The sequence below is a fragment of the Solea senegalensis genome, linkage group LG15 (genome assembly GCF_019176455.1).
Source record: "Solea senegalensis isolate Sse05_10M linkage group LG15, IFAPA_SoseM_1, whole genome shotgun sequence".
NCBI lineage: Eukaryota > Metazoa > Chordata > Actinopteri > Pleuronectiformes > Soleidae > Solea > Solea senegalensis.
Window position 1 is genome coordinate 7,868,282 of NC_058035.1, and position 14,179 is coordinate 7,882,460.

Here is a 14,179-nt window from a genome sequence, read left to right on the forward strand (position 1 = left end):
CATCATGTCTTATTCAGCTCTGACTACATGGAATCACTTTTCAATGATAATAATGTCCATTCTGTCTCCAGACTGCAGAAACATGCAGAGCATCTTTGGGTCTCTGGAAACCTCCTCACTCGAGAAGAGTGGTGGCAGTCTTCCTGACACTTGGCACTTGGCCTCCACATGAGTCAGTGGAGAGAGATCCTTGTCATGTTTTCATCGTTCAATTAGGCTTTGTCTTTGCTTATTGAGCCAAAAGTTCCCTGAATGCCAAAGTCTCCATTAGGGCCGTGAAAAGTGGGCTGGCCTGAGGTCACCGCTGATGTTCCACTGGCTGCCTTGGGGAAGACTGGAGTCAGAAATCAACCCAACCACACTGAATGACTCCAGTCTCCTTTAGACGTTTGGCAACAGATTGACACCGTTGTAAACACAACACACAAACAAGCTCAGATTCTCACACTGCTGCGTGGCTGATATACTGTATGTCTGTGTGCACTTCTGGAGCTTTCTTTGCAAATGCTGGCTCGCAGACACTTCACACTGAAACTTCCCGGAAACAAACAAACAAACGGGCTCCTTATGCAGCATCTGCTCACATGGAACTCGTTCAGTCAAGGCCTAAAAGTGATGGCTAATGATTGTAAAGTGTGCACGGCACAAGTGAGTAGATCGGCTGACACACAAACATTAAAAAAAGGAGAAAAAGGAAGAAAGAAAGAAAGAAAGAAAGGTCAGGGAAAAAGCCATGATGCCTTATTCCTGTTTGCACTGCCAAGTTGAACGCCTCTTTTTTGAATATGCTAATGCACATTAATATGCAAATGAACTGAACTTGCGTGAAGGTCATTCAGATTCATTTCTCATTCATTACTATGTTTTAATGAATATGAAGAGTCAGGGCCTTTACTGATGAATCTAATGTTTTATTTGCACCTGATAGCCTGAGAAAAGATCTACCGGTGAGAACAAAAAAAAGAAAAAGTCCTCTCTCCATCTTCAGTGAGGTGGCAATGATCAGCAGATACTCCATATGTCCATTACAGTTCCATTATTCCCACGAATTCAGCCAGTGGCAGTGAAGGCTATTGCAGAGCCATGCCGCATTGTCAGTGACCAAATGCTGAGAGCCTGCAGCTTTTATTGGACTTAATTGACTGTTGAGTAAAATGCTTCAAAGAAATGTGTGGAGGGCAACTGAGAAGCGAAGAAGACATTAAAGCTGAGGTTGAGCTCCTTTATTCGTCTCATGGAGACGTTTTTTTATAATATTCTTACCTGAAATACACACACACACATTCCCCTATGAGAGAGAGAGAGAGAGAGAGCACGTGTCTGAGGAATTGTTGATGGAGGAGGAGTGGGGGGGAACAGCAGTTAGGAGTTGCACCTGTAAGCCGCAAAAAAAAAGACAAAAAGAAAAGGAAAAAAAAACTTTCCAAAGAGAGCAGAAGTTGCTCCATGCGCATTTGTTCCTCCGGCAGCACGAAGGCGGCGAACAGGAGGACGTGGAGCGCGTTACACACCGCCAACCGGCGGAGGAACCAAAACAACAGCGTCTGTCACCCACCAGGAGAAAAGAGAGACAAAAATACGCAAGTTTTTAGGTCCCAGTGAGAGAGACGGAGAGAGAGAAATACAGAGTGCGTGTGTGAGAGAGAGAGAGAGAGAGAGAGGGAGAGGAGGGAGAGAGATGATGCAGCTTCAGATTAAGACCATGTTTAATCCCTACTTTCCCCCTGAACAAAATAATCCATGAAGGAATATTCCTGTTTTTGGAGAGCGCTGCAGCAGCGAAAGCGCCGCGTCGCCCTGGCACAAGCGAGAGAGGGTCCAGTTCAGGGGGGGAAACCCTTTTGACTCGAATTAAAGGGAGGCTGCATGAGTGTGGAGGAGAGACAGAAGAAGAAAAAAAGAAAAGAGAGGGAAAAACGGGGAGGGCAGGGAAGAAAGTGGTGGCGGTGCCAGACGCAGCGGCAGTAAGAAGCGTACGTACGTGCTTTATCTTAGCGGCGGAGTGTGTGACGTGATATTGCAGCCTGCTCCTGGAGCTCTGCAAGCGCCAAGCACCGCGCGTCTGTTTCTCTCTCTCTCTCTCTCTCTCTCTCTGTTGTAACTCACTAGCCCCCCAACATCTCTCATCCACCCACCACCACGGATCCCTTTCTTTTTTGTCATTCCCCCCTTTTTTTATCTCCCTCTCACGGAGTGGGGGTGCGCGGAGACTCGCAGGAGAACAAATATCACTGGGAAACATAGACGCGCGGAGTCTGCCGAATTAATTTATGGTAATACTGTATGAATTGCTGTCTTCTTTCCATCACTCCAAGAATTTCTTTCTCTCTCTCTCTTTTTCTCTCTCCCCCTCTCTCTCTCTCTCTCTCTCTCTTCCCATCTCTTTCTCTCACCCTCGCTCTCTCTCCTTCTCGGTGGCTGTCGTGTGTTGTTGCGCTCCGTTATTGATGGGAAAAAAAACCAAAAAAGGAGAAGACGGGAGGATATGATCGCATTTTATTTTTTTACCAACTGAACCATCTTGTTGCGCCGGACTTCTACTGTCGGGGATGGGGAGTATCGATTCACTGGAGGGCTGCAGAATTTATTTATAAAGGATGTGGTCAAGTATGTTGGGAAAATAGCCATAGCTTCCGCAGTGTAAGGTAAGATTATTCTTATTATTATTATTATTATGATCGTCATCATCATCAGTACACGATGCCTCTGAATCATTCATTCATTCATATGTCATATGTGTCGGGTAAAGTTTCGCCTCCTCGTTCTCGCACAGTCCTGCATTCAGCGTGATGGCTTTGCAGCTTCCATTCACTCACGTCGAGTCCAGAGTGCTTAACAGATGCCTTTTAAAAAAAAGAGGGGAGATGATCTCTCCTTCTCTCTCTTAGGAGGCGAAGAAAAAAAAAATCACTTTAAAGTGCAGCGCGTCGAGCTGACACTGCCTGAGACGCAGCCCCGTGTCTCTATATTCAGATTTCCTCTTGAGACGAAATTGCTCATAGAAGCCGAGGCAATAAAATCAGCGTCTCCTGACGACCCGATTTATCGTCTCCGGAATACTAATTTTCGCGTGTATGTAGCCGTGGCCGTGACTGTTGCGGGAGGACGAGGAGGGAGGGAATCATGTGGATTTATCGCGAATAAAAAGCTGATTTCACTCCACGCTGCTCCCACGGATCCCCACATAACACACACACACGCGCGCGCGCGCGATCCTGATGCAGTGTGATGGACAGGGGTTTTTTTTTGTTTTGTTTTATTTTTATAAAAAGGATGAAGTTTGAGACACTGCGAGTGCAAAACGTGCCCATCCATCCTCAGCTCTGTGGAATCTGTATGGGTTTGTTTTTTTTTAGTGGGATTTCAACGCCTACACACGCGCACACACACACACACACACACACACACTGCTGTGACACAGCTCACAGCTGCATTGCCTGTAGGATTAAAGCAATCAGGACATCGCATTGCATTCTCTCTCTCCCCCCACTCTCTCTCTCTCTCTCTCTCTCTCTGTGTGTGTGTGTGCGTGTGTGTTTCTCTCACACCAACACGCTTGAGAGCGCGTGCACGCGCACGCACACATACACTGGCTCTTTATCAAATTGCATTGTCAAATATGTCAAGCCCTGAATTTCACAGGCGTGCAGCTCGCGTCAGTGGCCCCAACAAAACGCGCAGCAGTGAAGTCACGGTGACCAGGTGGCCGCAGAAAGACGTTTATTCCTCAGTCCTCCAGATGTTATCAAAGTGTCGTGCAAAGAAACAGATGAACTCACGAGGAAAAACAGCTTCATTTGGATAAAAAAAGATAGATATAAATAAATATTTAATGCTGCAGTTGCATCCCACAGCTTTCACGAGGACCGCACTGACTTTGGATCACAGTCACTGCGTTTTTTTGGTGTCAGATGTTATTTCAAAATAGCCATATTTGTCCCTCCAGGGATTGCGCCATACCAAATACGACCCAATTAATAACGTCTAAATGACTCACATTATTGCACCCGCTCCTTAAAGGAAGAAATAAATAAGCCATGGCCGTAGCGGCCACAGGGTGGCAGTGTTTGCACAAAGTATAGCAGTGGAGGAGGCAGGATGAGCATGCAGAAGCCACGGTACTGAGGTTAAAGTGTCTTTTATTCCTCCATTTTCATGGCCAGACGTCATAAGAAAATGTGTAAAGCCAGTCACGGAGATCATGTGACCTCTGCTTTGACATTCCTCTGTGTAATTCTGTCCATCTCTCCTTGCAGGCCAAATGACATAGGATGAAGGCTGTTCGAAACCTGTTGATTTATATATTTTCCACATATCTTCTGGTTATGTTTGGATTAACTGGTGCCCAAGATTATTGGTGTTCCACTCTGGTCAAGGGGGTCATCTATGGATCATATTCAGTGACTGAAATGTTCCCTAAGAACTATACAAACTGTACATGGACGCTGGAGAATCCAGACCCTACCAAATACAGCATCTACCTGAAGCTATACAAGCAAGACTTGAGCTGCTCCGAATACTCGTTGCTTGCTTATCAGTTTGATCATTACTCACACGAAAAGATCAACGAATTGCTGAGAGTCAATGAGTCTATAGTGTACCTGTGCGATTCAAAGAATATTTATGTATTTTTGCTCTACGACAAGAATTTTGTTCAACTACGGAGAGTTTTTCCCTACGATTATAACGGATTGACGCCGCAGAAGCTGGATGAAGAGGAGAAGTCCATCGTGGAGTTTTTGGTGTTGAATAAGGCGAGCCCCAGCCAATTCGGGTGTCAAGTGCTCTGCACATGGTTGGAAAACTGCCTGAAATTAGAGAAAGGGACAGTGGAGACGTGTGGGATCGTGTACACAAAATGCACATGTCCTCAGCATTTAGGCGATGGAGAATCAGAGAGTATGCTCATGCTCAACAATGTGGTTTTACCTTTAAATCCACAAACGGAGGGTTGCTTGTCACCTCAACTACAAGCCGGACAGGTCTGCAATCTGAGCGCAGAAGTGAAACGGCCTCCTAAGGAAGGTAAGTATCCTGTCAGTCTCCTTCTTTTATGCTGAAATAAATGTAGAATTAATGGACTACTGTACTGCATAGATAGATAGTAATCATGTCGGTCAAATGTGCACATCAGTGACTCCCTTCTCTGCCCGTATTGCATGTTTGAAGTGTGATGGCCCATGAAACAAAGAGCACACATAGATATCTAGACTCCCGTTGGCTCAGAAATGTGTCAAGCTATAAGGAACAAAGCTGACAGAGGAGTCGGGATGCAGGAAAGACCACACCAGCAGAAACCAAACCACCCAAAGTGGTGTTTTCATTCAGTTGGATTCAAAATGCACTATCATGGCTGTGAATTTAAAATGGCTGTTTTTATACACATCAGCACAGAGTTAAAATGGCTGTGAACCCCAAGCCAACTGTTTTGGTGTGTTTTTTTTTTTAACTCTTACGTCACAGTCGTCCATACATGGACCAACAGTGGTCAATGTGGACAAATCAATCAGGTTTTATTGGCATCTACGAGACATGGAGTGATTGGGATCGTGGATTGGGCAGCGTCCGCTGGGACCACGTTTGCTCATGCGATGCAACGTTGAACAAAAATGTGTTGATGTGATCGATCTGGGAGTTAAAAATCTCGTTTCAAATGTGTAGAAACCAATTAATAAATGTACAGGGATTGAAAGAATTTCAGCATCCTCAAAGCTGAAGGCCCATAGAGCAATGCAACGTGTTTTCGCGAAATGTTGGAATTAATCAATAATGAACTTATAGTCAAGAGTTTACGGAGATCAAAAAAAACTAGACCCACTTGCAGCTGTAATTCACACATGTGCATGTTTGCACATATGTACATAAATTGCGTCTATCTACTGACATCCACGAGTAGATATGGTGAACATTTGCAGTAGTAATAGATATAGGTCATTATGTTCACCAGTGTTAGGTAAGAGGGGGAGTGTTTGTAGTCAACACATTTCTGTAGCCGTCTGAATCACAAAGGAGGTTCGTCTTGATGCATAGCTGCTTGCATTCTAACAGATAGCAGAGGATAATCCCATAGGGATATGCTACACATTTCAGAGGTGAGGCACATTTTCCACAAGACAAGAAAAAAAGGGGCATTCATCACAGCTCTCCGAACCAAAAATAATGAGTCAACCTTCAGATCTTATTTTGGGGAGAGGGGGAATAATGATAGCTGGTATGTTATGGAGCCGTGTTGATTGTGGCACTTACCGAAATAACAGTTTCTATAATTGTGCCGTGGAGAACAGGTGGCAGTTTTCTAATCCAGAAGAACAGGTGAAGTTCACCCATTGGTTGAGGCCTGTTGTGTGCTGCAATAAATCCCACTTATAGGCATGGGTTAGGGTTTGGTTTTTATATCTGCATTAATAGACCCAGATTCTACTATGCCTAATGTCTTTTTACTGCTTTCGTACTCTTGGTCTAAATTTTCACATGATTTATTAAGAGGCGAGCCTCTATCAAGTCACAGACAATAGAGCACTTCAGCAAAAATGCGTACAATCTCTCTCACAACTCACTCAGAACTCGTCTAACTCAGCTACGTATTTTTGTTCCAAATACTTTTAGCATTATAAAGTGAATCTTGAATCCCAAATATAACTGGAAAGCATTATGCTTATTTCCGCAGAACATTCCCCGCTCTAAAATAACATTTAGCATGTTTCTATCAGCATGTTAATAACAGCTTAAGTGCACAGCTTTTTTTTTTTTTCCACTTAGAAGATTTTCCACAAGCTTCTATTTATAGCGTCGGTTGATGGGAGGTTCAAATAAATCCGTTTTCATCTGGATAACAGGGAGATCACCACAGGGTTTTTAAAAGAGCATGGTGTCTCCCGTGGCATTGTTGGGACAAAGTGGGTGTTCCTGGTGCAGAATAAAGCATCACAAACATTGGACAAGGGCTTTATTTGATAAAATGGCTTGTCTTTTGATCTCCTCAGTTCCTGGGAGAGGATGGCTTTAGCACACATCAAAGAAAAGCAAGGCTGGAGGTTGTGTACGCCGGCCATGCCACTGCAATGCCCCACCAGTGTCTCGCACAGATGGAGGAAAAATGACATTTTAAAGGTTAAAGCCCGTAATTGTTGACGGTGATTGTGCAAACAATGGCCTGGCCTCAGTGCTTGACAGTGTGGGGATTGTGAAACCAGCAGTGACATCCTGAATGTACTTGGGTGACTCATGTGTGCAGTCTAATGTTGATTGCATTTTCTAATTTCATGAATAAAAGTTAGGTGGCAGCACAATGGTGCAGTGGCAATCGCAGGAAGAGTGGTTTAATTCTCTTTTTTCTTTTCTGTGCTAATGTGGGTTTTCTCCCATATCGCACGCACAGCGAGTCAAGTATACTGTTGACTCTGAGCTGGCCACAGGTGAATGAGTAGTGACTGAATAGCTCTGATGCCTCGGTGCCGTGCCCTGGTGTTTTCACGCTGTCAATCCAATTAAGGCTCAGATCCAGCTGGTGTGGAAATACTATATGCTAACATGAATTCAGGAAATGATTCACAGATTCTCATGAATTTGAACTTTCCGTAAATAAATCGGCATCGCGGAAATAAACGTCACAGTCTTTATTCAGTGGCTCAGTCTGATTCGACCCAATTGGTTGGTACTTTTCATGGTTCATTGTTTGTGAGGAATGTGCTTTGTTACGTGTCCTCCATGGTGTTCATCAACACAGTTGTAAGAAGGCTGTTTAATACAAAGGAGTTAAACACTCACATCTCTGGGTTTTTTTTTTTTGTGATTTTCGCACTAAAGTGATTTGCACGGAAGACACTTAATAAAGACAAAAAGAATCGTGTCACTTTTGTTTTTACCCCCCATCCGAATATCATTATGAAGCAAGAATGAGATCCAGGCACAAATAGCAAATAACAAAGACTGAGTGCTTAAAAAGCCTGTCCTTTCTTGCTATTTTCTTTTTTTTAGAGCGCATGGATCACCTTCTAGCTCTGAAGTACGTCATTTACCCATTTCTACCAAGAGAACCTGGCACACAGACTATTCTTATTGCACTTTGGATGTCAGAGCAACTAGTTAAATATCATTTTTTAGAATCATTATGATGACGTCTGATATATTTCCGTTCATATACCTCTGCCTCCACTGTCTCTTTCTGCAGTGTCACTGGCTTATAGGTTATAGTGGGGAAACTATGACAAATGTGCCTGTGCCAGTAATATGCCTTCTGGAGATTAGGGTTTATAATTAGTTTTAGACCTGACAAGGCTACGAAAGAACTGAAGCTCATAAGTATGTTAAATATTCAGATAAATATTTTATGAGTTCACAAAGCGGGTCTCCAAATTCACTGTTAGCACATGAAGCAAGTAAGACACATTTGAGTGCTGATACTTTGTTTTTTCAGTTCAGTGCCGATTGTTTACACATTGATTCGTCGCTTACATGCACCATGCAATATGTATGTAATATATAAATTCTTTATTTGTATTCTTTAGCTGTGTTTAACCGTGGTGATTAAAGTCAACTGCCGCAAAGCTGATCCACGAGGGTGAACGCACAATTCTGTATTGCAGTGGGTTTTCATAATAAAATATAAGAAATAGATCCGCTAATTGCAGATGCTAATCTGTGCAGATGCCTGTTTGATCATTATGGTTTTTGACGACGCAGACCATGTGCCATGTGGAAAATGGCAATAGGATTTTATTGGCAAATGTGTGTGGAGCGTTATAATGCACCGTCACCTGCCAAAGTCCTGAGCACTGCAGCAGCTCAGCCTTGCTGCCTCACACAGTGAGGCCTTTTATTCACTTTGGATCTCAGTCAAGTCACTCAGTAGTCACACTGCATTATGCTCACCCCCATTGTTCAGTACACTTGGAGGCCATTTTAGTTCCAATTCAGTGAAGGAGAGAGCTCAGCTCAACAGCACAGAATCGGTTTGTTTTATCATCGACGTGTAATATTTGTCTTTGGCTGTGCTAATGTCCCCATACCAGGATAAAATAACTTTTAAGAATAGTGTCCTGTTGTAAAGGCTGTTTCCATGTTCTGCTCCCGGATTATTTTAAAACAGTATCCGAGCGGTGCCCTCTGTGTTCATTCTTCTGTATTAAACCTCCCGCGACAGCTGAGGAAATGCTAAAGGAAGATGTTAGGCGAATGACAAGGTCAAGACAAAAAAGGGGGATGCGCCGTAGTGCAAAAATGCCAGCCATCTTCTCTGCCTTGCAGACTGCATATTCAAATGTATCTTTAAAAAAAAAAAGGAAGAAAAAAAAAAAGATAGTGCAGAGGTTGAAGTAATTATATTTAAGCTGTAATTAACATCAAAGCTCTGGGTTGAGCCATGTTTTCTAAAACATACACAGAAACCTGCTGAGATGTGGTCAAACATGACTGTAGCACGCACTTGATTTCTCTTCTACGGGGTCTGAAAGTGTGAGTGAGCAGTTGTGTTTTTGTGCAAGGCTAAAAGATTCAAATAGATTGTGTTTAAATGGAACCACACACTGTTCCTGGATATAAAAGGTGTCAACTAAGTCAGTTTACCCAGCGCTGTACAGGGAAATCACACACACTCGTTATGTTTAAAGTTCTGCTTGAGCCACACTCGCACTCACCCATTTGATGCAAATGGGCTCTTAGGAACCGCAAAAAGTCTCTGTTTTCTAACCACTGCAATTTCACGATATAATAAATTATGGGTTCCCACAAACAGGGCTCAGTATGGATTCTATTTTGTGTGGGAAGTTAAAGAATTTGGCCGATCCCAGATAGCACTTTGAGGTAATTGTCTTATTAAAACTCTGGAATTTAATTTTCAGGTTCTTTGAACTGAATTTGTGGTCCAAAACGAAAACAGTAGAGTTTGCTGCCAAAGTCTAATTTGCTTTAGTTGTTTTACTGAGCTCATTATGAATATGGTAATGTCACATATTTCTGCACGTTACTCACAGTTAAGCAACAAGCGTCATAAACTGATTGTGACAATCGCACCGTGTAGACGCTGCCAAGCGACCGTCAGTTCGAGGCTGATTCCATTCGCCACCCGTCAAAGCTTAGTCCTGTCGCTCTTTTTAGTCATATGTACATGTTTATTTGAGAGGGAGATGCGTAACATTTGGACGAGAGGGTCTTTCTATAGCAAGTGTGTAAACTTTATTGCACAGCGACAGCCTTTCCCACATGCATCACTCCTATAACGGCCAGATTTATTCTTTCCCCTTTTGACTAACCTTCATTTTGTTAAAGCTGCACATTTCCACAACCCCACTAATACAACACATTTTAACGATTGCCTTTGAATAGGTAAGAGGCCTTATGAATGAATGATAATGTGTTGATGCAGTATGAATAGTTTATGTAGTTCTTTTCTTGGATATGCAGCGCGCTAATGGACACATGACTAAAACTGAAAAAGAATTATGGGCGTTTAATTATGCTCCCAAATGTACAATGTCATTTTAATTTTACCCAATTATTAGATCCTCCATCCATGGAAGTGGCCCACAGGGTATTGGACTGACTGTGGGGCTAGCTGTGATGCAAACAGTGATAACCTGGCTGGATGGATGGTGGATGTAGATGAGCTTGTCATTTGACATGGATTTAACTGTGATTTCAGTCTTGAGGCTACGTTTCGCCAGCGCGGCAATCGGAAGTCAGAGTGAAAAACTCGACACAACACAAACCCAGGCTGTGTGCCACTGGCTGGGCTGGCTGCAAAGAAATCTGAGCCTTGTGTTGTCACAACTGAGTCAATGAAATTCAGTGAAAGTGGGAGTGGGACAACGCAAGTGTGGACGTGATTTATGGGATTCAGACATCTAGAAAGCATTGCACAGTAAGAACTAGTGGCTCCACGCTCTGCATGAATACATTTAAAGTACAAATGTACTCTTATCTGAACTATACCTCAAAGCAACTTAATTCTTCGTATATTCATTAAATTAAGCGAAATACAGTATTACCCTGCGGTGTAGTGTCAAGTGTATTGGAATAATTCAATTACATGCACTTAAAAATGTACATTTAAACCCACGTCTCTGAAATGACTTAATCAACCCAGAGTCCATGGCTGTGTTGTTTTTTTTTTGCAGTGTCATGAAGGTGACAAGTCCAGCTTTTTAACTTGAATTGTAATAAATGTCATTCGTGGGGAACAGTTGTTAATAATGTCATATTGGCGGAGGAACTGTAATCACAGTAATGGCTGACGTAATGCAGTATCTGATTTTCTGTCGGCAATGAGGAATCGGGAACGTCTGATTTATGATCGTGCATATTGTATTTGTTCGCATGTGTCCTGTGATAAAGTCAAAACAACGGCAGCACTAATGTGCAGTTAAGGTTTTTAAGATTTCAGATTTCATTAATACAAAACGTTGTTTAGATGCTTTTTGTAAGGGGCGACCGTTGGTCGAGATTTTTTTATTTTAGGTCTCGTCGTGTTGCACAACACAGAAAATTACCATTTGTAATTGCATGTCTTGCTTTGACATCACAGCATTTGTTCCTACTTTGCAATTTATGAGTTAATGATAAGTGGACCTTATGAATCAAAGAGGGAGCCACTGTTTGCTTTTTTTCTTTCCCTTTTGACTTCAAAGCGGTTTCTATATGCAAACACAACCAGTCTCTGTAGATGAAGAAAACTGTCTCATCTTCTTATTTATTATACATATTAGATTTTTTTTCATTGCCATCGTATGCATAATTCAGCACAAACAATTGGTGATTCCCTGCATTAAAAAGATAATGTTCCTGCAGGATCACATCGCAAGAGAAGAATAGTGACACCGTAAACTTGCAACTAAAACTGAGAGTGAGGTCAAGGTTTGTTGTGTTTTCCGCTATAATCCAGCTCACTGTAAAATCCATTTAGAATGCAAAATCTATTACATGGTCCTCAGCCAGTGTGTTTTCATCCTTGAAAATATGAGCAACCTTAAGAAGTCTGTGAAAGCTTTTCCCTGCAGTTCAAGATGAGTGTGAATCTACCACAACAAAAAACTACCAGATGTCTTGAACATGTTTCAATATTTTCTAACTAACAACAACAACAACAATAATAATAATAACAATAACAATAATCAAACTTTTATGTGGGCTGGCTCAATGTGCTAAATTTTATATCAAGCCTTTGTTGTGCGGTGCCAGAAATGTTAATGTAAATTATGCTCCAATCTCCAGCCTCTCAGTTGCATGTTCCTGCATTGCAACCCAGTTAGTTTTGGCCTGTCAATGGATGGCTATTTCAGCCTACAGAGCAGAGCCATTTGCATAAACATCCACCCACAAAACCTGGCAAATGAGTCTGTCAGTCAAAGACAGTGTCTGTGTGGTAAAGTGGAAGCAAAATCCAATTCTTTTTTTCCCTCAAGGGGCTTGTGTTGCTGCTCTCGCTGGCATTCCCTCTGCAGGGTACAGAGAGTGTCCTCGTGTAGTTGAAATGGATGCTGCCTTTAAACTTACATGGTTTATGTTCCAAGGCTGCGTAAAAACCTCCCGACACATTCAGTGTCATCTAACAATATCATGCCGCGCAGGCGTGCTTCTTATCAGGCAGTAAGACAAGTTATGTCGTTACAACTGGGTATTTACTGTGGAATGCACATTTGGGTTCGAGGACCCAAATGTGAACAATCTGATCCCAGATTGTCCAATTTAGAACTCAAAAAACACCCTCCTATCGCTAGAAGTCAGAGAATCCAGATAGGATTTCTTTTCGAACACTCAAATAACCACGGGGAAGGTTTCTTCTTGCTATATCAGAACTCTAGATGGGCTCATTCACAGAGCTCATTTTTTTATTTGAAATAACACAACCAAACAAAACCAGTCAGGCACATGACTGGAAAAATAGCATAAATAAAGCATAAATAAAAAGGGGCATCACATATCTATCTGTGCTACTGGACACGTTTGTAACTGCAATCAAACAAAAGACTGTATTTTATTTCAGTCATTCAGGAAACAAACACAGAGTATCTAAGAGTTTTAAAAAGACGATGTTCTTTTAAACGTCAGCACTAATTCTTGACTAATGCGTGATGAGATATTTCAGTCAGTTTGCTACTGTGGATGAAAACAGCTGGCGTTTGCTTACACTGTTTCCATGGAGGACTGTGAAGAGTTGGCTCCTCTCACAGCGAAGCAAAGTGTTACATTACATTGGACGGGATTTATAAATAATCATTTTCATAGCAATCTAGTGTCAGACATCGCAGCTTGTCTTTTAGTACAGCACAGAGCGAGAAACATGAAGGGAACCGAAATGCAAGAAAATTTCGTTTATAGATGCGATTCAAACCAAGTGCTGAAATCTGATGTGAGCAGAATATCTGGATTTGAGAGCGTGTGCATGTCACTGTCCGTCTGTTTCACTCCAACCACTAACGTCCACAGCATGGTTAGCCTGCCTCATCTTTAACTCATCTGTCGGCGATGCAGGGGGCAGACGTCTGCACCGCTGCTTTGTGTGATATACACCACGCATGAAGACAAAGAGAGAGACGGTCTGTAGTTGTGTCCAAACCTAAAGCAATGAATATCACACTTATGTCATTTTAAATGGATGATCCTTTTCCATATAGTAGCCATATTGTTTTCTTTTAGGGATTTCGTTCAACGTTTGGAAAACGGTGTTTACAACACCACCGTTACTGTATGTATCTCACTGTGTTATAGGAAGTATCTTTAAAAAAAGACATATGCTGCAATTGTCTCCATGAGGACACATTCTTTGTTTTCCAGCATCAGTTGAACGGCACCATAAAGGACTAATTCTTCCCCCAGTCGATATTACAGAGAGCGTAATTGCTCTACTTGAGTATTTAATATTATAAACATGCTATATCCCTAAATAAGGCTTAATTGTCAATTTACTCACAAGCTCCTTGAGGTCTTATTGGCAGCATCAGTGAGCGATCTCTAAACGTGGAAAATGAGCAAATCGTACTCCACTAAACTGTGTGTGAAAGTCTGCTGCAGGGAGCCCTTCCCATTTAGCCAATACAGAAGACTAGTGGAGTATTTCTGTGGCCTATGCAGTATCTTGTTAAAGAGAGAGAGCTTTCGGAGCACAGGAGTGAAATGGTGAAATGCGATAGATAAATCTGGAGCATTTGGGAAATGGCCTAAGATTACGGAATCAATACCACCA

General features: G+C 42.3%; 1 protein-coding gene across 9 annotated transcripts in view; it reads left to right on the plus strand.

Moving 5' to 3' along the window:
- The first annotated feature begins 2,360 nt into the window (after positions 1–2,360).
- adgrb3 (adhesion G protein-coupled receptor B3) overlaps positions 2,361–14,179 on the plus strand; it is a 98,691-nt gene continuing 86,872 nt past the window's right edge. For all 9 annotated transcript variants that reach the window (XM_044045381.1, XM_044045386.1, XM_044045384.1 and 6 more), the window contains exons 1-2: positions 2,361–2,645; positions 4,257–5,025. In XM_044045381.1, the coding sequence (XP_043901316.1) occupies positions 4,272–5,025 (754 nt within the window). In that variant the 5' untranslated portion in view covers positions 2,361–2,645; positions 4,257–4,271. The remainder of the gene's footprint in view (positions 2,646–4,256; positions 5,026–14,179) is intronic.